Source organism: Rhamphochromis sp. 'chilingali', assembly GCF_963969265.1.
Source record: "Rhamphochromis sp. 'chilingali' genome assembly, chromosome: 10".
NCBI lineage: Eukaryota > Metazoa > Chordata > Actinopteri > Cichliformes > Cichlidae > Rhamphochromis > Rhamphochromis sp. 'chilingali'.
Window position 1 is genome coordinate 20908717 of NC_137937.1, and position 22804 is coordinate 20931520.

Below are 22804 nucleotides of genomic sequence, written 5' to 3' on the forward strand. Positions count from 1 at the left end.
GACTTCACATGCTGGGATGAGAACCTGTCCACCCCTGATGTCACTCAACAGCTTCCAGATGTAGGTCGCTCAGGCAGCTGAGGGAAGAGGTGGGGGTGGAGGGGGTGACAGACAGATGGGGGCCCACACCAGCTCTTCCAAGGTCAGCACACAGGCGGGTTTTATACATGGGTTCAGTGGTAAAAACAAAATATGCAGCACACCCGTTTGCAGGCTCCGGGTTCCTGTGTGGAGACGCAGGCTAGAGGTTGGCATGATTATTTCCGAAACTGTGGGTCATTTCTTTCACATCAAAGTAACAGCAGGGAACATAAGACGGGGGTTCTGTGCAGAGCTTCCTTTGGAAAACACTGGATTATTTGGCTTCGACATCTGCATCAGGATGTTGGAATTCCCGTCTGCAGGACTGGAGAGGGTTCCTAAACCAGCGGCCAACACGTAGTACTTAAGAACAGGACTGTTTAAAAGCATGACCTCAGTGTTTGTTAGTGGTCGAGCAGATTTTCATGTTACGTCAAGCCACAGATTCCAGTTTGTTGTAAGCAGGAAATGAAGAGTATCAGATACAAAAAAGCAGCCCTGATTTTTTTTAGTGGTGTGCAACAAGAATCAGGCAGCTGAAGGATGTTTCTGGGTTCTCTTCCTCCACCTTCTCTCTAATTCTCCTGAGGCCTCATGCTGTGATTGGACCTGTGTTTCCTGACAGTATAAAATGACCCAACAAATGTACATTTCCTCTAAAATTCACACATGAACCACCCTCTTCAACTGGCCCTTCCTCTTCGAACACATGTGGCTGTGCATGCACAGTCAGTGCTGTTCAACAGTGGAAACTTTTTTGTTATGTCATGTTGAACTTTTATACGTATCAAACTACAGTTTAGTATATTTTACTGCCCTGGCGAAGTCGTGAGATTGAGTTTGACTGTTTATTGGAGTACACTGCCCTCTAGAGGTAAGGCTGATTTGTCACACAAAAACTTAACCATCCACTAAGATGCCTAACAGGGTGCATGTAGTTGGATCAAGAAGTTCATGTTTCTTATTATGAGATATTTTGCCATTTTGCTTCTTTATGAAATGTTGGTGAATGACCAATTTCTTATTTGGCACAGGCAAAATATGGCTCGCTTATCGAGCTTGGCTACCAAATTAGAACCTAATCAAAAACAGCACCATATGGAAATATAACCAAAATATAATTTGTTCTGTGGAGCTCATTGGGAGGACAGATGATGTTACTCATATCACAAGTCTCCTTTTATAGAATGAAACGCATGACAAATAAATTCAACTCAGTATTATAACTGAGGAAAATAAATTAATGGTATTTTAAGAGTTTGTTTAGATGGTGAAGCTACAAAAGTGGATTTTTTTTCTGCTTAAAGGAACTCATTTTAACTTTACCAATAGCTTCTGCTTTCCTTTAAACACACGTGCATTTTCTGTTTCAACTTCCAGATCGTGGAAAAGACCCTTTCTTCACCAACACCTTCCACGACTCTCGAGGGATACCTGTTCCAGGACCTCAGGGGCCTCCGGGACCTATTGGTGAGCATTAAACACTCTTAACAGCTTTATTAAAAAATATTAAACTACAGGACTGAATTCAAAGACACCACAAAAATCAAAGTGAAAAATTATGCAGCAGGTTAGTAGATTTTGCCAAAATATCAACAATAGTAGTTTGTATGGCCCCCCACGTGCTTGTATGCATGCCTGAAAACACTGCGGCTGCTAATGAGAAGACAGACGAGGTCCTGGGGGATCTCCCCCGTCTTCTGCACCAGGGGATCACTGAGGTGCAACGTGGGACAAAAAACATTTAGGTTTAGGTCAGGCCAGTGTGCAGGGCTCAGTCAATGGTATCAGTTCTTTTATTCTTTTATCCTCTCCGAACTGCCTGCATACTTCCCCTACATGAGGTCATTGTAGTACACCAGGAGGAACCCGGGAATCACTGTGTCAGTGTAGGGTCTGACAGTGGGTCATAGGATTTCATCCTGATACCTAATGGCATTCAGGGTGTTGTTGCCTAGCCTGTAGAGGTCTGTACATCCCTCCATGGATATACCTCCTCAGCTCATCACTGAGCCACTACCAAACTGGTGCAATGTTACAGGCAGTAAATGTTTTTCATTCTTAACCAGATGTCCAGAAAGAAAGAAATATCCTTCAAAAACAAGTCCACACACTGATGACTACACTTAGGTGTGGTCACAACTCTGTATACACTCTAAACAAACTCAAATATGCAAAATGAACACAGCCCCTTTGCATGTCTTACAGTTTGAATGAACAAACATCTTGTGCAGTATCTCACTGTGTTATGATCTTTTTCTGTGTTATTATATTTTTATTGTGTACAGTTTGGACACTGACACAAGTTTTGGTTTTCTACCTGTTTTCGGAAACATTCTATAATTCTAATAATAATTCTAATTATACTTCTATAATGGACATGGACAAAATGTGTAGACGCTTTCATTTCAGTTTTCTTTTAAGGGTATACGAAGCCAAAGCTCTCCATGCAGGCTGCACAAGCCATCTTTAAGCTGCGAAAACAGAAAAACCTATCCGAAAAACTGCCACAATGGCAGGAGAGGCAAAATCTATAGTTTGGTACATAATGAGAAAGAGAGAAAGCACTGGTGAACTCAGCAATGCAAAAAGACCTGGACGTCCACAGAAGACAATAGTGGTGGATGATTGCAGAATTATTTGCAGGGTAATGATAAACTCCTTCACAACAACAAGTGAACAACACTATCCAGGAGGCAGACATTTTGATATCCAAGTCTACCATAAAGAGAAGACTGCACGAAGACTGCGTGACATCCAAAGCAACCCAATAGTTTATTAAAGCAAAGAAGTGGAATATTGTTGAATGCCCAAGTCAGTCACCTGATCTTAAAGAAATTAGGCATGCATTTCATTTGTTGAAGATGAAACTTCGGACAGAAAGGCCCACAAACAAACAAACAGAAACTTAAAGCTACTGCAGTAAAGGCCTGGCAGGACATGAAAAAGGAGGAATCCCAGCATCTGGTGATGTCCATGAGTTCTAGACTTCAGGCTGTCATTGATGAATGACTGAGCTTTCAGTTATTAAATATGTCCAATTACTTTGAGCCCCTATAATGAAGGGATTGAGTTAGAAATGCTTTAGTTCCTCACATTTTTATGCAATCTTTTTATTCAACAAACTGAATTAAAGCTGGAAGTCTGCACTTTAACTGCATCTGAGTTGTTTCATTTAAAAGTCAATGATTGTCTCTGTCCATATTTTTATGGACCTAACTGTATATACTGATGCCTGTCAGTGATGCTTTTTATATTTATTTCTTTTAATATGCTTTTCATAATCTCCACTGATCTTTCTTCTCCATTTTGAAGATAAAGGCTTTGATAACATAAACTTATGAACACCTACAGGTTCTGTGTGTCACTATGTCAGGTTAAAAAGGTGTAAAACACAAAACTCTTGTGCTAATATAAATCTTTTAATCTGTTTGTCAGGTCCCCCAGGTCCTAAAGGCCCGGTAGGACCTCCTGGTCCAGCAGGACAAAATGTAAGTTTGCTCACAGCACAGCAGTGCACGATAGTCGCTGCATTAGATTTGTTTTTGTACAAATTTATCTGTGTCATTTTCAATTTCCTCTCTGCCTCAAAACAGGGAAAACCTGGAGTGCCTGGAACGCAGGGCCCCGTGGGGCCAAAGGGAGAACGTGGGGAGAGAGTGAGTAAAGTTTGGCTTAGATTATTGATTTGTTGGATGGAGGCACAGCGCATGTTAATTACATTTTTGAAAATATAAAAAGCTTAGCTAAAAGACAAGTTTGTAGACATATTCAGAGAAAAGTAAAAAAGCACATGCAGTGCAGTGCGGTACAGTAAGACAATATTAGTTTATTATTAATATTTATTAACATGTTCTCAATGCAGTTAAAGAACATAATATATGCAAGACAATCAGATGATTCAATAAGCAAGTACATGTTTATTTAGATTTATATGTGCGGTGCTTAATGTCTTCAGACTTTTATATCTCATACAACGATCAACCCATAAATATGTCACTTTGTGCGTTCTTCTCTTGCAATAATGATAATAATATAAATATTAAAAACACAAAGAATTAACATTTTATCTTCATGGTTATGTGTTCCTCATCATAATCCCCATCATTCAGAAACTGCTTGAACCACTTTTAGCAGTAATAACTTGAAGCAACTGTAATCAGCGTGAAGAATTTTGGCTCACTGTTATTTTGTTGATGCACAGCTCTCTTAAGGCCCCGTCACAGCATCTGAATCAGGTTTTTGACTTTGTCTGGTTCATTGCAACACAACGATTCTTTTCTCTTCCAGCCATTCTGTTTCAGATTTTCTTCGCTTCTCGGTTTTGTCTTGCTTCTGAATTTGGATTTGTTTTTGTTACATAAATAGTGATAGAATGTAATCAGGACTATACAATGATGATTTTTTTTTCTGCTATGCTCTAATATGTAAAACCTTAGAGGTGAGAGAGGATGTACTTTCTTTTTCACAACCATAATGTTAATGAGAACTATCGAAGGGGAAAAAGCTTTAGTTTGTTTTTTTGGTTTTTTTAAGGGACTCTTTCGAAAGATTTAGCTGTTTTTTCTTTGTTTGACAACTTAATGACACAAGTCTTTGATTTTTCAGGGACCTTCAGGTTACCCAGGAGAGAGGGGCTTGAGCGGCGAGCCGGTAAGCCACCTCTGCATGTAGAAAAGGGGAGAATATCAACACCCTGTCATATTGGGTTATTTTAGTATAAACTACATTCACCAGCAGCACTGTAAACCACATTGACCAACAAAGCTGCAATCAGAGAGAGAATGTGCTCTTTCTTTTGATGTGAACTGCTGCATCACACCAATTTTTCTGTTAACATTTCTTCACAGGGAGCACCAGGACCAAAAGGAGAACTGGGAGAGAAGGGATTGCCGGTAAGATGCCAGCTGCTGGTAGTTCACAGTTCAAATGGTGACACACAACCTGAACAAGAAGTCGTAGTCAGGAGGTTTCAAAAGTTTTAATATTAGGCATGAAACGTATGCTTAATCCTTACATTTCTTTCACTTGTTTCTCATTTTACAAGAGCAATCCAAATGTAAGATATTTTTATTCATGTCATCATCTCTTCACTGTGTAGCCAAGTTCTCAGTTTATGCTTTGATCTGTTTGCAGTCACCATATTTGTGGTGGTGATTGACCACAAAGTGGTGATTGAGCAGCATCTTTTTTTCTCTCAGGCTCAGACTTTTCAGACTGTTGATTGTCACGTGGTCTCTGCTTTACTTTGTTGTTTATGTTTGATCATATATGACTGTATCGTTTGATCTGTGTGTGTTTGTACGTTAACGTGTTTTTGTTTGGTCCTCGGGGTGTGCTCTGGACTGCTGTCCTCTTGACCCTAAAGCTCCCTCTGCAAGCTGCTGTCCCCATGGCTACCTTTCACAGTCATCTTTTCAGCATCTGACTTTGGCATATACATCTAAAAATACAAAAACATACCAAGAGAACAGCTCGATGCGGTCATGTCCTTTTAAAGGCAAAATTCTTTATTATTCCATGTGAATTAAAACAAACTGATTTCACAGACTATCGAATATTCAGTGACTCACAGAAGAAATGTGCGAAATGTATATGCCAAATCACTCCATATGTGTCAGTGGTGGGTGGTGTTGGTTTAGAGGTGTTGATGTGGTGTGAGTGGAGTGGATACAGCTATCCCCTTTTCTCCCCCAATGCAACCTTGCATGAATTTGTCCTAAATTGCTATACTGAATAAACTATTCTCTTATCTGGATGTGTTAATCAACTAAAAGTATATCTAATGACTAATAACAGAGTGCGGTTAAAAACAGAAAAAAGGCAAAGTAGATGTAAACTTCCAAAGAGTGTCTGTGAGGCTGCATTAAAGCCAACAAGCATAATATGTTTACTGATTTTTAGGAGGTGCGGCTTATTGATAGATTAAACTTATGACGTGATTGTGATGCAGGATGAACGGTCAGAGGATCAAGACTCATCCTGAGGGGATTTTGAAAACCTGTATCGAGCATCATGGCGATTAACCAATAATGCTAAGATATTTTACTAAAACGACAAATGCTCGCCTCCAGCTCATTCAGGAGATGATTCACAAACTAGAATTTGTTCTCTGGAGACCATCAGTGTCTTAATAACAACGTCCTTTGTCCCAAATCTGACATAGTTTAATCTGAATCAGAAATGCTGCTGCCATCTCTAAAGTTACATTGTTTATAATAACTTTGCCTTTTTTCTTTAAACATAAGGTTGTATTAATTGCTGCATTTTGTAGTGGGAATCACCCAAATCATCAGCTATTGTCTGCACGCTCTCTTTTGTGATGTCTACACTTTTAGCTGTCTCTGTATGCTCTATATTTCTTTTTCATCTACTTGTGTTCTGTTTGAAGGTATGACTCGTGAATTGTTAGCTCATCCTTTAACAAAAGACAACAGACTTGAGAGTAAATCTAGTCTGGCTTCATTCTGTCAGGTGATGGTGGGTTACTGTTGTAACCACAGTGCTAAGAATGAAACTGTAGCGCTAAAGCAAACATATTTTCCTGGCTGAACTGCTGCCTGACAAAAAGATGCAGATGGCATGATCAAATGCATATCCTGGAACAGTGTTATGTCACCAGCATGATGCAGGTCCATAATGTGCATGCTGATGTTGCCCAGCCCAGCATGGCAGAGACTGACTATATATGGAAGCATGCTCCGAGTATGAGGGCGGCGTAGAGAAATACAGGGAATGGATAATATCTGACAGTGCTGGGCAGATGTGTGGACTGTTTTAACCTTCTAACTGCTGGACTGTGTTGAGAAAAATGACTTGCACCTTGGCGAGCAGTTCTTTAGCTTGTGCTCCTTACCTTGACGGCTGTATCTATCTTCACAGGGGGACGGAATACATCAGATCAGAGAGGCGCTGAAGATCTTAGCCGAGAGGGTTTTAATCCTCGAGACTATGATCGGTATTCATGGTGAGTAGGAGGCCTGCGGCAGGGTCAGCTTTAGGCAGGGGTCAAAGGTGGGCGACTCAAACCCCCACTCTACCTACCGAGGGGTGGGAACAGTCACGAGCAGCCCCAGGACTCGGGCTCGTGTTTCCACACCCTCACACAGTCCCCCCCTGTCACTGCTCTCTGATAGGACATTAGCTTGCAGATGTTCCACAACTTGCAGGCAGACCTTGAGCTTCTGACTCGCAGGGTGACACTGCTGGAGGCTATCATCTGGCCAGGTAACGCTGAGACATCCTCACCCGCAGAACTGCTGGCCCCCACTTACCTTCTTGACAAGATCTAAAGTGTTAGAAGCTAAAAGCAAATTCTGATAATCAGTAACTGAACTACGAAATGTTGTTGTAGATGTGTTTTAAGAAATGCAATCCTTTAAATAAGCTGTTTTGGTACTATGACACATGTGAGCCTACAATCTTCTGCCAAGGTTTTACTTATAGATGTTTGTGGATTTTTCTCTTCTCACAACTTTAAGTTTGTCTCACTTGGTACACTTCTGAGCACCAATAATAATTAAAAAATATAAATATTTACCTAATATTAAAGAATTATCAGCTTGTTTCATAGTGAAGTAGAAAGACTCAGAGGTCTACACCCTGACAATAAAATGATTGAAAATAAAAATGTGCCAAACTGTCACTGGTTTTGGCTTTTCCAGTGTGATGAATTGGTGCTCTTCTTTTTTAAATTAGCTCATCTTTTGGACTCATTCTGGACCATTTGAAGGGTGCTGGAAAATTAAGATGGACATTTTTCCAACAAGTTTATAAGAAACACACAAAGCATATTAGTCAACAACATATTAGTCAGCTGCAGCTTGCCTAAAACAAGTTAAGAATCCACTTATAGGTTTGGATTAGGACTACAAAGTGCACACATACTGGTGGAGACGGAAGTGCCGTTCCAACTGCTGTCTTTCTTCAACAGAGCCTGATCTAGGGTCTGGGGATGGACCGTTTGGCACATCCTCCCCTAGTTTCTACAGAGATAAGCGATCAGGTTCAATTCCACATCGACTTGCTTCTCCTCTGTCCTCCGACACCAAGGTTCGAGGAAAGTAGCCACCCCCTGGCTCACCCTGAGGATCACAGGCGGGGGGAGAGGCTTGACTTCCCCTCCTATAAGTTTCATCAACACTCAACAGAGTTAGACGTTAACTGACACCCTCTCTGGGCTGTATCATCTAATATAGGATGGGGGACACCTCAGGGAAACTCCACTGGTACTCGACAATGCCCTGCTCCATCGGGAACCTGAGAACTAGTTCGAACCCCATCCATCGCCATAACCAAACAATTTACCTTTACACAATACTTCCAGCTGCTCTTTCTGTTTTTCATTTGTTTGGCTACAGAACTCCAAGCCTCACAATTAGGATGATGAAAAAATCTGAATCTTCTGTGGTGCTCCTCGAGCTACAAACGGTCCTGGAGAATAAAGGTCATTTAGAGTAATCATGTGAAAGAGAAGTCAGATGTGAGAAAAGTGACTGGATTTGAGTTTTTGTTGCTTTCACAATATAACTGCAACCTAAACAGAATTCATTATTTAAGCACATGGAGTCTGTACAGTTTGCGGGACACGACTACACAAACAAAACTCCTCCTATAGTATGTAATTTGTTATGCTTCTATCATATTGTTTAACTCAATGTTATGTAGTGCACTAAAAAGATTAAGTGATCCGTTCACTAACTGAGATAAGTGCTGATAACGGTGATTTGTACTGTTCTGGTCCCTCCCCTCCTCCTCTAAAGTATGTACTGATAAAGCGTTTCGACATTTAAACTTGGTAAACGTGCACAAACATTTGCATCTTGTTTAAGCCTCCACATATTTAGAAACAGCCATAAATGATGTTGCAATCTGGAAACATGTTGAAAGGAAAACAGACCTCACAGGATATTTCATGATCTTTAGCACACACACACACACACACACACACACACACACACACACACACACACACACACACACACACACACACATATGGAGAAAATGGCAAAACTGTTACGTTAACTTGAATATACTTTTACCACTGTTGTGCTGGTAAACTGCTTATACTGTTATGATGAAAAGACTTTTTTTTCTGCATTTATTGTGAAACTATTTAAAATGAACTGTAGTTTATTTTGTATGCTGTTGTGTAACCATTTCATACTTTTAACTTTTTTCTTGCAAAATGTTTTACAGTGTTAATATAATCCTGTTTAGATGATCGGTGTAATAAAATAATGTCCACTGTTTTTTATTTTTTATTTTTTTCTCTTTTTTACATGACACCAGTATTCATTAAACACTTTGATAAATAAAATGACATCCACTCTTTCCACCATACATTTATCTTTGCATATACAGAAAATCTAAACTCTGCATCTACACTCACGGCTGTAATTGTTATTAGAGATGGACCGATCCGATATTACGTATCGGTATCGGTCCGATACTGACCTAAATTACTGGATCGGATATCGGAGAAAAATAAAAAATGTAATCCGATCCATTAAATATCACGAAAGCACCTCACAAAACTTGCAACACGCCGTAACTCACCTCAGAACGTTAGCACGTCGGAGCAGTATGCATCACGTGATAGAGCGGCTGTGGCATGCGGGACCTGTCAGTGGTCTGGATAGCATTTGGAGCTTCGCTAGCAACCCGGCATTTCATCTCCGACAAAGTTATCCCCGAGAGAAGTAAAGCAAGTGTGTAAGTCCATCTCTGAATGTTTGTAAAGCATTCCTGCGTTAATCTTACCAAACGATATATGGAGCGACTGCCTCTTCTGGCTGCTACTTCAATCATGAAACTGCTTAACGATCAGCTGATCGGCTTTTCTGTCGCGAGTCCTTCTCTCTGGTTTGTTTTTGGCCCACTTTGCACCAGAAAGAGGAAACCAGCGGCTGAACAACAGCAGCACGTTTAAGCTTGATCAGCTGTTGTTAGAATTTATTTATTATTACTTTCTACTCGAGGATCTTTTTCTACGTAGCTGACGGCTGGTAACTGTGCAGGGGCGGATCTAGCAAAGTTTAGCCAGGGGGGCCGATAGGGCATGAACAGGGAAAAGGGGGCACAAAGACATACTTTTCTTTCTTATTCTCATTTAAAATGTCGAGCTTTTAATAAATAATTATTTGACACCCAAAGTTTTAATTTGATGTAAAATGAATAGAAGTCAATTACTGTATATAGTGACTATTAAGTCTAATATATATACCCTAGTAAGCTATAGTACTTTTTCCTTTGGGAAGGTACCATCTGTGCAGTCTGCAATTTTGTTGAAGAAAGATGTTGAATCTATTTAATATTTCTTGAAAAATAATTGATTTCTGTGCATTTTTTTTCACACTGCATCAAATTAAGGTTGATTATGTTGATTAAGCATCATGAGGTGGAGCGTGAGGGGTGGTTCCCTATTTTTTATTTATTTATTTTTGTTGTTGCTGGGAGTTGGAACCCTATTAGTTAGGTTGCTTAATATTTATGCTAAGTACTCTTTAAAATACCAGAATAGGGAGGATGGTGTAGGTTTAAGTTTATTAGATTGATCAGTATTGCTGAAGTGTGAAATATTTTTTTTTGCATACAGGTATAACAGAATAGCTTTAGTGTAGTTGTTGTTTTAAACTTGAGTATGAACTTATACAAAATGCAGCAAGATATTTAAAAAAAAAACAGTTTTGTTGATTAAAAAACATTATATCGGATTCATATCGGTATCGGCAGATATCCAAATTTATGATATCGGTATCGGACATAAAAAAGTGGTATCGTGCCATCTCTAATTGTTATCAATAAAATAGTTTTTCAATTAACCCATGGGGAACATACTGAAGCTCAGCAAAACCCAAGCATAACTTCGGTCCAGACTTGTGAGGCGAGTTAGGTGTTTGGTGGCAGTGGGCTCTTCCCCTTAGATACCACCACAGCTTGTTCTCCGATGCTGTCTTCTATAAGCAAGGAGATGGCGCCATCTAGCTGTTTTGATGCTGCTAGAGCCACAACAGCTTTTTCTGTGGGGAAGCCCATCTTCTCCAGCTGCTGAAGACTAGGAGGAAACTTTGTGTAAGTATATATAAAGTACTGTGCAAAAGTCTTGAGCCACCACTCACGACGCTGCGCACCGTGCTAAGTTTTCAGCTAATAGCTTTTGGGAATCACCTCATTGGTGCAAAACTATTTTATATTTGTCAAACTGTGTTTTCTTAGGGAGTTTTCAAAGATTCAAGCAAAAAAATTGAGCAAATGACAAATAATGTATTTTTGTGACGGGCTGCTAGTAACAAAGTGTCTAAGCACAACCTTTTATATGCTCGAATGATTGATAGGTCGGTGTTAAATGGTTTAAAAAAAACAAGAAAAAAGAAAAGCCATTCCTGGATTAAATAGAAAATACAGGGAAAAGCAGCCAATGTCAGAAGACCTTTAAACATTGCTCAAGACAACTTAAAAGAAAGTCTGGAAGCACACTGTAAAAACAAAGAGGGATGTCTCAAGACTTTTCCACAGTATTCTATGAGAAAATCGAGTAGTACTAGGTTTAAAAAAAAAAAAAAAATACATACACACACATCTGCATACTGACATAAAATTCAAGATATTAAGTTATTACTAACCGCAAAGAGGAAACCGATGATTTAGGAACCTCCACTTTTGCACCAGGATCATCGGGAGCATCCTGTAATGAGGCCAGTATCCCCGCTCTAAGCATCTGCTCCTCCAGCACCTCTGCCTCAGCAGTCACAGTAGACTCCTCCATTATCCAGGCAGGCAAAGGTTCAATCCATGAGCGGTGGTTTGAAGCAGAAGGTTGGTTCATTGGGACAGCAGCTGACTGATCTACGGGTATCGTCTGAGAAACTGGTTGAGATCTGTGACAACACACGAGGTTAAAATGTTCAGAATAAACACAGGTTAAGACCAATGAATGTTCATTGAGACTTGTGATGTGAACGAAATGAGTCACACCTGTGTGAGGTAGCGTAGCTAGGCAACCTTAACCTGGCTGTGGTGGAAACATACATCCAGTCAGGGATGAAATCCAAGACTCTGGACTCCTCCAGCTCCTGTAACATCCCGATAAAGGGCTGATGATCTGAGCGATACATTAAGTATTATATAGAAAGACTTATGAATATGGAAATGAACATCATCAAAGATTTAAACCTGGAGAAACAAATTGAGAGTTCAAGAAAAATAAGAGAAAAGTGAGCTAATAGTAAAAGTCCTAATAAGTCAAAAAACAAGTAAAATTGTTTCTCTATAAATCACAATATAATGCTTTTGGTTTCAAACAATTGCAAAATCGGGGTAGGATACAGTTGTGCCCAATGCATATTGCACAGAAGTGAAGCAGAGCTGGTGTCCCGGGCAGCAGCAGCAGACCAATCAGCAGAAAAAGCCACGGGAGAAACCAGACAGGCAGACATCTCAGCACCCTCCTCTGTGTCACCTGTCGACACTGTGCTGTAAATAAAGCAAGCTGGACGGCAGAGAAGCCAAAGATCCGGCTCGCCTCACCCCCACCAATAAAGAGGAGCAGGGTGTAAAGAAAAGGTAGTGCGATGATTGTCAGGGTGGAGAGGACGAGTAAGGCGAGTGTCCCCCAGCGGCGCTCCTGACAAGATCCAAGCAGCAGCACCAGAGCTACACTGACCAGCAGAGAGGGCAGCTCATCATGGCTGAGAGCATACAGGAACACATCTGAGGAGGGGAAGAGGTCATGCATATGTTTTGATTTTTACCAATTCTTGTCTGTGAGATCTGAACTCAAAAAAAGGGTTACCTGTGAACCTCGGGAAGTCTCCTCCTGGACCAACACTGAGACTTGCCTGGATGCCCCCAGCATACATCAGTAGCATGAGTGTTACCAATAAAGAGGTCCCCAGGCAGAAGCCAGGACGACCTGATCCAAACCAGAACCGCACTGACGACATACAGTCCAGCATTATTCACGATTATTCACGATCAGCTGTAGTTTCTCTACTCACTTTTTGGAGGGTTTGTTTTTTGCTATAGTGGCATAATATTGGTAAACAAACATATGCTGGTTTGCATAACACGAAAAATAGTTTGTGGCATTAAACTGAACCCATTATTGTCCTCACAGCATTAAGACAGCCCGTCAAAGATCCTTCAAACTGAGGTTAGTGCCTGCAGAAATTCCACCAAAAGACATGAAATATCTAACTAGTACGACAACCTCTAATTTCTTCTGATCGTATATAAAATAGCCATATCCTCAAAGCGTATGTGATGAAATATTTTAAGGAAAAAAAGAATAATCAAAGCATAACTAATAAAGTCCTACAATTATAAACAAATCTCCAGTGTGAAAATATTCAGAAAATGAAAGCAAACTTCCGCGTTACGTCTTTTTCTTCGCAGTAAAACAATAGCATAAAGATGCACTACCCCCACCTGCTGGACATACTGCTAGCAAGCCGTCAACCACCAGAAGGATTTAGATTATTATTTGAATGAACTGTTTTCAAAGACATTTTTTAAGATCTGGCCAAGAGGGCAGAAGAGATGGAAACAAATATATGAAAATTGTTCTATAAAGATTTTTTTAAGTGGCCCACGAGAACTGGTCTAGTTACGATCTATTACCCAGAGTGGGTATAATCACGCTAAGTCATAAGGATACTTGAAAAACAGGTATTTATTTTACTTCTTGTATAACCCCTCCCTAAATCACGTTGACTTCCGAATATTTACAAATCAGCGTTTTTTTATGTTGTTTAAAATTTAAAAGCACAGACTATGCGGCTATTATTGTAAACGTACGTGTCGATTTGTGTATCTAATCTGTAATGCTCTCGCTACAGCAGCCCCCAAACAGTATCGCGTTATGTCGCGAGATTTCGCGGTTGCCGCGAAGAGAAGTGCGTTTCTGCGGCAGCATTCTTCGTCCATTCGTCTCTTGTAGGCACACTAAAATGGCGTCTGCTTCGGGTGAGTAAAAAAATTGCGACAATTGCTGACTTTTAAAGTAAATGTTGGTTTTCATTGAAACATTAATTTACATGAATGTATCCTAATTGTGAGTATGTTTGCATAGTTTGTCTTTTTAGCCACTTTTCTTCATTGAATAACATGAACTTAGTCGGCTCCGCGTCCGAGGCCTAGACAAGTTAGCTCGTCGAGTCTTTGCGGTATTTACTCCGGATATGTTTTTTCATTTGTGCACACTGCGTTTTTCCGCATATTACCAATTTAAAACGAATCCTGTTTAACGGGTGCGTCGATCTCTGAGTGGTTTCGTTGGCTGTGAAGTAGTGTATAGGTTTAGTGAATGGTCTAGTTGTCTCCGTTTTGAATGGCAACCTAAGAACGGGCCTGTAACGTGCGGCTCGCGCGCTAAGATCTGAAACTATTGTTTCTTGTTTTATTTTTTTAAACTAACCCTTTTTCCCCATTTACAGATTACAGCTCCTACAACCAGACCGGGGCTCAACAGGGGTAAGGTTTTTCAGTTACCTTTATTAAAATGGCTTTGAGATTTTTAACCATCCAATATGACCTAATTCTTTCGAAGAAAGGAAACAAAGCGGAGATTAGGGTGGATGCAAATGTAAACCTGTATATATTTTTTAAAACCAATATGCAAACATGGATTACTTTTGGTCGTTTTGTAACCTTCTTTAGATCGTAGTAAACATCTTTTGGATAAAGACCATTTTAAACAGCGCACAGCATGATATTTTTTTCAGGCAGTACCCGGATTTCTGATGATCCTAAAATTTTGATGCATATGTTTACAGGTATGCTTCCTATGCTGCCCAGCCCTCACAGAATTATGGACAATCTGCTCAGGTACCATTATTGATTTAATTGTGCAGATTTGATCAAAGCATGCCTTGTGCTTAAAACATTTAATGATTGTGGGGGAAACTTGGGATGGTTATTTGTTTACTGCTGGCAGTCATATAGGTTGTTTGTGCTTTAAGCAAATGGAGCTTTTAAATAATGCTTAGTTGAGGTTTATTGTGCCTAATGGCTACTGTATTTGGTCTTTCAGCAAAGCTATGGCCAGCAGAATTATGGCTCATATACCCAACCTGCTGCAGCAGCTGCTGATAGCAGTTACAGTCAGACAACACCTGCAGCTGGAGGCTACCCCCAGCAGCAGCAACAGTATGGATCTGGATCATATGGCCAACCAGCATCAGGTCAGTTTTTGTTTTGTTTTAATTTATTTATTTTTAATTATTCTGTTGTTAAACAGTCAAATTACAATGTGAACAGGAATGAATATCAAATATCTTTTTTTTTCTCTTTGTGATATGTGATGTCTTTTGTATAGCTGGCTACCCTGCTGCCCAGTCTGCTACTCACAGCTATTCACAGTCAACCCAGGGTTACGGAGCCAGTGGTTATGACAGTACTCCTGCTGCTGCTGCTCCAGCTGCCTCCCAGTCTTATGGCTCTCAGCCAGGATACACGGCTCAGTCTGCCTACCCTGGTTATGGCCAACAGGCTGCTCCCACTGCCCCTCAGAGGTATGAACATCTCATCTGACAACAAAATAACACGTGAATTCCAGAAGAACATGCTTATCGGATTACTTACATTTTGTCTGTGCTTTGTCTCCATCAGTTACAATGCTAACAGCCAGCCGGCTACTTACAACCAGAGTAGCTACTCCCAGCCAGCAGCATATGGTCAGCAACAACCTGGTTACCAAGGCCAGCAGGCAGGCTACAGCCAGCAGCAGGGATACCAACAGCAGACCCAGCCACAGCAACAAGCTCCTCCTGCTTACCCTCCCCAGGCCGGTGGATCATATGGGCAGCCTCCAGCCAACCAGTACAACCAGCAAGGTGGACCACCCAGTTACAGTCAGTCCGGCCATTACAGTAAGCTTTGCTTTCCTCCTGCCTAAACAGCTGCTCTCTCAACTAAGCGCATCTGTTCGATTCCACTGTGATCATTCTGTGATGACTGCATGTTTTGATATTGTTGTTCCTCTTGTAGACAGTTACAGGCAGGACGGGCAGGGTGGAGGTTCTGGTTATCCAGGCTCTGAGCTTACGAGGTACCCTGGAGTAGGGGACAGCAGGGGCCCTGGAAGGGACTTTGACCGTGGTGGAATGATGCATCGTGGGCGTGGAGGCATGGGGCGCGGCATGGGGTAAGTGTCTTTCTTAAGCACTTAATCTCACATTTATTCAGTCTTTGCAGGTGCCGTTGCCATTTGAGGCAGAGCTGAGACAAACCCTGCTGTAACGTCAGAATAATACAGGAAAACATAATGGCAGTCTTGTAAGGGGAATTTATTAGCATTTGATACTGATTCATCAGCAATCGGTGCTAATGAATTGCATATAGCTAGTATAATACATGCAGTGGCATATGTTGTATATGCCAGCAATAAGAATGAGTTTTGTCTCAACCCTGCCTCTCTCTTGGTCAAAGGTAAGAAGAAGAAAAAAGTGCCGATTTTGATCAGAGACCTGTGCATAAAATTTAGGTTGGACAGCTTATATCCTAGACCACGATTTGATTACTGGGCAGTATCAACAGTATAGCATAGGAAAACGTAGTTTCAGATTTCAACGTTTGTCAGGGAACATGGTACAATCTGTAAGAATATCTACATAAAGACATACAGAATTCTAACCCTACTTTCTTTAGTTTCCCACCAGTTCAGTTTGTCAGCATGCTGAATTATTCTCTGTAGAGTGACTAACTGGAATAATACAGTTAGATGCTGGAGTCTAGTCCTGTAAGGTCATATATTACGACAGGTATTTTAAGAAATGTATAAATGGACGCTGGGCTCATGTAGCACATTAAGTTCCATTTCACATGCACGTTTGTGTTTTACTAGAGAGCAGTATTTGGGTCAGTACATTTTCTTGATAAGTTTTATTTATTATTCATTTTTTTGGCAATTCATTGGTGGTTTTTCAGAGTCTCATAGGTTTCTAAAGGGCAACCGGTGACAATATGTATTTGTCCCCATTTCATTGGGTTGAGAAAATGCCAAAAAAGGCGGGAAATGGCACTTTAAATTAATCTAGATGTTTAAATGGTTGTTTAAAGAAACACCTCAAAAGTAAATGACATCAATTACAAGAAGACAGAGTAATTAACCATCTATTTTAAGAATTTTTGTCATTTGCCGCTCTGACATTACTCCCAAAAGTAGTTTCTCATTTGATGTCATCTCTTGGACCAAAGTAAGTTTTTGTTTTTGTTTTAAAAAAAATAATCTCTTTCAAGGGTTACTTTGATGTTCAGATTTATTTATTTATTTATTTTTTACTAACCATTAAAGCAAAAAAACAAAACAAAGGACAGTAAGAACGGTAAGCCTATATTAATGGCAAAACACTCAGAGGGAAGTTTTAATAAATTTCAAAATCCTGGTTAATTTTCTGATACACGTGGTTATTTTCCAGCCATATACTGGCTGTTTTTTGGTGTTTTTGACAGCTTGAGGAAAGAAAAATGTAGGTATAGTGGTTTTTTGACGTTGAAGGCATGGGAAAACAGGGCTTATTGAAGGTATGCACAGACCCATCTGTTCCAAAAAATATATAAAGATTTCTCATGGGGTGGTTAGTGTGGATGCATTCAGTCCAAAGTGGATTTTTGTTTTGTCATTAGTCAAATCTCAAAACAGCTTTTGGGTGCACTATACTTGTTTTAAGGGTCTTGTGAAAATGTATTTCTCATGATAAGGAAATTGGAACACATCCTGGACACTCTCTCTGGTACTTCCATTTAATAGACAAGAAAATTGTCTACAGATTGAGCATCGGAACAGGTTTTCTATTGTGCAGATGTGATTTTTACCAAGTTAAAACGGTTACAGAGACACATTTCAGGTGTTTGAAGTTCATCAGAGGGTTGTACCGTCATGTTGTACTGCACATTTGGTTTGGTTTAGAAGAGCTGTTTAAAGGTTTAAAAATACTATTTAAAATTCATACTTGCGCTATCAAGTTTTACATCAGCAGCCATTAACGTGACTATTGGTAACATGACAGGGGTTTGGGTTTTTTTTGGTTTTTTTCCCTTCTTTTGGGAAAGAATCCTGCCCAAAGCTTGAATGAGCAGTTTTGTGGCAGAAATGCACGGGCATCATCGGGTGTTCATTTCAGGTGTCCATTTTAAGGTGTGTTTAGAATTTTTCATGGTTATTTTTCAGTGGCAAAAGTTGTTTTTTTTGGGGGTTTTTTTTTTTTTTTTTTCTCTCTCCTTCCTTTCCTTTTTAAGAAAGAGGGTTCTGCATGACATCTCTGGTTTTTGGTGGCGCAAATGCACACACACAGACACTGAAGTATTTCAGCAAATCTCATACAAGGCCACACTTTAAAAGTATAATATAAACAAAATAGTTCTCAGTTAGAAAGCATAAATAAAATTACATCATTGTATTTCAGATGCAGTGTAGCAGGTTTCTATCATTAAATTTGAAGATTAGCTTAGGTTTAGCTTTGCACAGGTATATTTATATATTCTGGGGGGAGGTGGGGGGCACGTTATGTCATTCTGAAATGTTTTGAATTGTTTTTGTGGTTTGGAATACAACTGTTTGATCACTTTCTTTTGAGCACATTTTTAACATGCTTTGTCACATTTATACCGTACAGGTAACAGTGAGAGCCATTTAAAACCATCTTTTCTCTAAAAAGTATCTGTACTCAGTACAGAGCCGCCAGCTTAAGCAGCAGAAGGAGCTTTAACAAAGATTCAAGGTCTGCCATTTTTCAAGAACTGAGGATGGTGGTTTTTATGAGCATGATGGGTTCTTTAAGCGACCAAGTCTTTGTTTTTAATTTCCCTTGGTAAACTATGTTTAAGAAGAAGAAGAAAACGAAAAGTTTTGGTGTTTTGTTTGGAAACATGTATACTTGTATTTGTTTTTATTACCTGGTGAATGTAATCACCAGGCCTTCTTGTGAAATTTCAGATGCATTGTCTTATTTTACATGTGTAATATCTGCTTGTGCTGTAATTTTCCTTAGAAGTAATGTTAGTGCGGCCATAGTTTGTTTCTGGGTAAAACTGTATTCCGTCAATGCATCTGAAATCTTTTCTATCTGTGTACAAATGTTTGGGTTTTGTCACAATTTAAATACCAGTAAAAAATGTTAGTTTTTTATTTATTTTTTTTTCATGTGTATCCTCTACTAAAAAATGTTTCTGAAGTTGTTTTTAGCTAACTAAGGAATGGCGCATAATTCCTAAACTAATACCCTCAGTTAGATTATGTATTTCTGATTATGGGGAATTTTTATTATGTGAAAGTTGCTGTCCGGCTAGTTAGAATGTTTTGATTACTCCCTCAATCAAGCCACTTTGCTCGAGCCATGGAAGTGGCTGTAAAAGGGAAATCGCCTTCATATCTCCATTTATTCCCCCATAGCAGCGCTGGAGACAGAGGTGGCTTCAGTAAGCCTGGTGGTAAGTTAACGAGTATTACACTGGTTAGTCCTTTCAAAGACTTAAACTTTTTTGAGCAAATATGCCTCGAGTATTGATGTGACATACTTTGTGGTCGTCAAAATTTATTTATACAAACACATCTGAAAATATTGGAAATTATTTTTTTTCCCATTGCCTGAGACCATTCTCTCTGGGGTACTGTATAGTTCAGTCATTGCTTATGGTTTGACACTTGAGTTTTCAAAAGGTTAATCACAAATTTCAACTCGAATGCGTTTTGTTACTGCTTTAAGAAATCTGAGCAGAATTCATGGGGTTTTTTGAGGATTTGCTACTGGTCTAAGAGGCTTTTCAAATGACACACAAATATTTGCCAAAGGGTCCAAGGTGTCCTATTTTCAATTCAATATATCACTTGTGGGAATTGTGTGTACCTTAAGGTGCTATTTTCAACTTTTCCCAATATGGCTGATGCGTCTATAAGGGAGTGTCTGGATTATGTTTTGTAGTACTCTTTAGGTGGAGTTTACTAAACAAGAGTTCTCAACACTGACTTGTATCAATCTGTTTCTTTCCTCCTGGCTGATGGACCACAGGACCTATGGGCGACAACGAGCGTGAGATGGGTGAGTCACTAAACTCCTGTTAGGTTCCTTGAAATTGGTGTTTCATAAACTCTGTACAGCTTGTTTTTTTGTTTTTTGTTGTTGTTTTAAAAAAAAAAAAAAAAAAAAAAGCAACTGTTTAAAAACAAAAAAAAATTTGTAAATGGGTTTCCTCGTAGGACGCCCAGAGGAGCAGGATGACTCAGAGAACAGCACAATTTATATCACAGGATTGACTGAGAAGGCTAACCTCGAGGAAATGGCTGAATTCTTCAAACACGTCGGTCCGATTAGGGTAAGAACACTTTATTCTAAATGTAGTTGCAAACACACCTAATTAACAATAAAGTAAATGTTTTTTTTCCTTCCCCTCTTTCTACACATCAAGATTAACCGCAGACTTGGCCAGCCTGCGATTAACATATACACAGACAAGGACTCTGGAAAGCCAAAGGGGGACGCCACTCTGTCCTATGAGGAGCCAGTTTGTGCCAAAGCAGCTGTGGAGCATTTTGATGGTACATTTCATCGACATCAAATCTTTATTATTAGTAGTAGTAGTATTAATATTATTAGTAAACAATTTCTTCTTTCTTTAAATATTAGGAAAAGAGTTCCAAGGCAGAAGACTTAAGGTGTCCATGGCACGCCGAAAACCCATGATGGGTGGAATGAGAGGTGGTATGCCTATGCGAGATGGCATGATGGGACGTGGAGGTAAATTTTGGTAGTGATGGACTGTATTTTATGCTGTTATTGCTGTACTTGTGTAAATCTTAATTGATGGTAGTTTGAATTTAGATAAACTCACACAGGAGCCCTGTAGCGTGTTTTATGTGAACTGCATGCTAAAATAGCCTGAGTCCAGCTTCATGATTTAAAGGTGCTGTGATTTCCCTATAATATCAGGTATGATGGGCCGTGGCGGAGACCGTGGTGGTTTTGTCCCACGAGGTGGTCCACGTGGTATGGGCAGAGGTGGACCGACAGGAGGCAACATGCAGCAGAGAGCCGGTGACTGGGAGTGTCCTAATCCGTATGTATTTTTTTCATTGTGTACCATCTTGGTTTTTTGATACTTTGTTGGTTTGTCAGAACTTTTTAATTCATGTAATCTGTGCTTCCAGGGGTTGTGGCAATCAGAATTTTGCCTGGAGAATGGAGTGTAACCAGTGCAAAGCTCCCAAACCAGAAGGGTTGGGTGGTGGCCCTCCATTTCCCCATGGAGGTGACCGTGGCAGAGGTGGAATGGGAATGCGTGGTGGCAGAGGTATGGACCGTGGCGGTCCAGCAGGAGCCGGAGGGCTCGGTGGACCCGGCGGCCCTGGAGGATTCCGTGGAGGCTGGGGAGGTGACCGAGGTGGATTCAGAGGACGTGGTGGAATGGACAGGGGAGGGTTCCGTGGGGCCGGCCGTGGAGGACCACCGATGGACCGAATGGGTGGCAGAGGTGGAAGAGGAATGGGACCACCAGGGGGCAAGATGGATATGAGGTAGGGTTTAGGCTACCTGAAACGTGAACTTTAGTGCCAGTCTTATTACTCTAAGTAATTTTATGACTACCTTCTAATGCTGAATTTGGACATGGAACTGAAACTGAAGTCTTTGCTGTCCTTCCTTGGTTTTGTTTGCAGGGATCATCGTCAGGAGCGCAGAGACCGACCTTACTGAAGGAGAAGCTCTTGATCGTTTCTCTTGTGGAATTTGATTTTTAGAAGAATTTTCTTTTAATTTATGGTTCCGAATTTTGATGGTTATAGAACTGCTCTCACGCAACCTGTGCAGTTACATTCATATCGTTTCCATATTTTTTTTCCTCGTCATTAGTTTACCCATGTTTATGCTAAATCTTGTATTGTGCATGTTTTGTTCTTCCTGTTATTGCTTTTCTTTTTTCTTTTTTTAAAGATGCAGATTAGGTTTGACTTTGTGTTGTAAAATCCAGTATTTTTCATTCATTAACGAACTGTCCTTTCCCATAACTAACTATTGTATGTTGATAAATGTGGGAAATAAAATTTTACTTAATTAATGTTGAGGTTTTTTTGCTTTTACTCAACTGTACAAATTTTAAGCACCTAAGTAATTTAAAATCATAAAGGGACCTCTGTACACATTCACACTACTTACATAAAATAACATCTCTGAACTGTACATACTCAGAATTGTTAAACCAAAGATTTTGGCACTTCAGTATTTCTTTGAGGCTCTTTCTGCTTAAGGTGTGTTTGGTATGTTCTTTGAGGAAACACGATGTTAATCTTACTCAAATATTTGATGGGGATTTTAAAATCATGATGAATGAAGAAATTTATTCCAAAAAAACTGGAAGCAGTGTCGTTATTGTAAAAAAGGTATTTCCTAAGGAGCACAGATGAATGTTTTTGGTAATTGAGAGATGACATTAATGCAACTTGGTTACATTCGCATAACTTGGGAAGGCAAATTCTTCCCGTAATTAAAAAGTACTAAATTGAATCTTTCCCACTAAATTTTGGCGCATTGAGGCTGGTCAGGTTTTTATGGAGTCCTTGTGCTATTGCACACTTTGTATTTCATCTGCAATGTTTTCTGAAGGGTTTTGCACATCAGCACACACCAACCAGTTTGGGTGTCATTTGTGCCAGTTGAAAACAGGATACACAGCCTACAATTTTAATGGGTTCACCTTAAGTTGGACAACAGAAGATTTGGAGTGAGTATTAATG

At 39.9% G+C, this 22804-nt stretch overlaps 3 protein-coding genes across 9 annotated transcripts in view; 2 read left to right on the plus strand and 1 right to left on the minus strand.

Annotated features, from left to right (window-relative positions):
• The window catches only part of emid1 (EMI domain containing 1), a 55760-nt gene extending 46675 nt beyond the window's left edge, over positions 1-9085 (plus strand). For 3 of the 5 annotated variants that reach the window (XM_080894180.1, XM_080894177.1, XM_080894178.1), the window contains 7 exons: positions 1462-1551; positions 3520-3572; positions 3678-3740; positions 4690-4734; positions 4932-4976; positions 7218-7308; positions 8015-9085. In XM_080894180.1, coding sequence (XP_080750306.1) covers positions 1462-1551; positions 3520-3572; positions 3678-3740; positions 4690-4734; positions 4932-4976; positions 7218-7308; positions 8015-8148 — 521 coding nt within the window. In that variant the 3' untranslated portion in view covers positions 8149-9085. Of the gene's footprint in view, positions 1-1461; positions 1552-3519; positions 3573-3677; positions 3741-4689; positions 4735-4931; positions 4977-6963; positions 7049-7217; positions 7309-8014 lie in introns of those variants that run through there. The other 2 variants (XM_080894181.1, XM_080894179.1) reach the window with 2 other exon arrangements.
• rhbdd3 (rhomboid domain containing 3) lies at positions 8999-13891 on the minus strand. Its single transcript, XM_080894182.1, has 5 exons — positions 12875-13891; positions 12409-12792; positions 12058-12184; positions 11706-11960; positions 8999-11137 (listed from the first exon to the last, which is right to left on the minus strand). The coding sequence occupies exons 1-5, from the start codon at positions 13035-13037 to the stop codon at positions 10972-10974; spliced, it is 1095 nt and encodes a 364-aa protein (XP_080750308.1). The 5' UTR covers positions 13038-13891; the 3' UTR covers positions 8999-10971.
• An 84-nt stretch (positions 13892-13975) lies between these two features.
• On the plus strand, positions 13976-22128 carry ewsr1b (EWS RNA-binding protein 1b). Of its 3 annotated transcripts, none has more exons than XM_080894174.1 (15): positions 13976-14046; positions 14517-14553; positions 14856-14907; positions 15113-15263; positions 15398-15593; positions 15691-15950; positions 16069-16225; positions 19400-19509; positions 20088-20117; positions 20276-20391; positions 20485-20614; positions 20703-20813; positions 21006-21132; positions 21224-21589; positions 21731-22128. In XM_080894174.1, exons 1-15 carry the CDS (start codon positions 14031-14033, stop codon positions 21765-21767), a joined length of 1896 nt encoding a protein of 631 aa, XP_080750300.1. In that variant the 5' UTR covers positions 13976-14030; the 3' UTR covers positions 21768-22128. The 3 variants fall into 3 exon arrangements, with proteins under 3 accessions (XP_080750300.1, XP_080750301.1, XP_080750302.1); XM_080894175.1 differs by having other exon boundaries at positions 19472-19509; XM_080894176.1 differs by having other exon boundaries at positions 19475-19509.
• Positions 22129-22804: the final 676 nt, after the last annotated feature.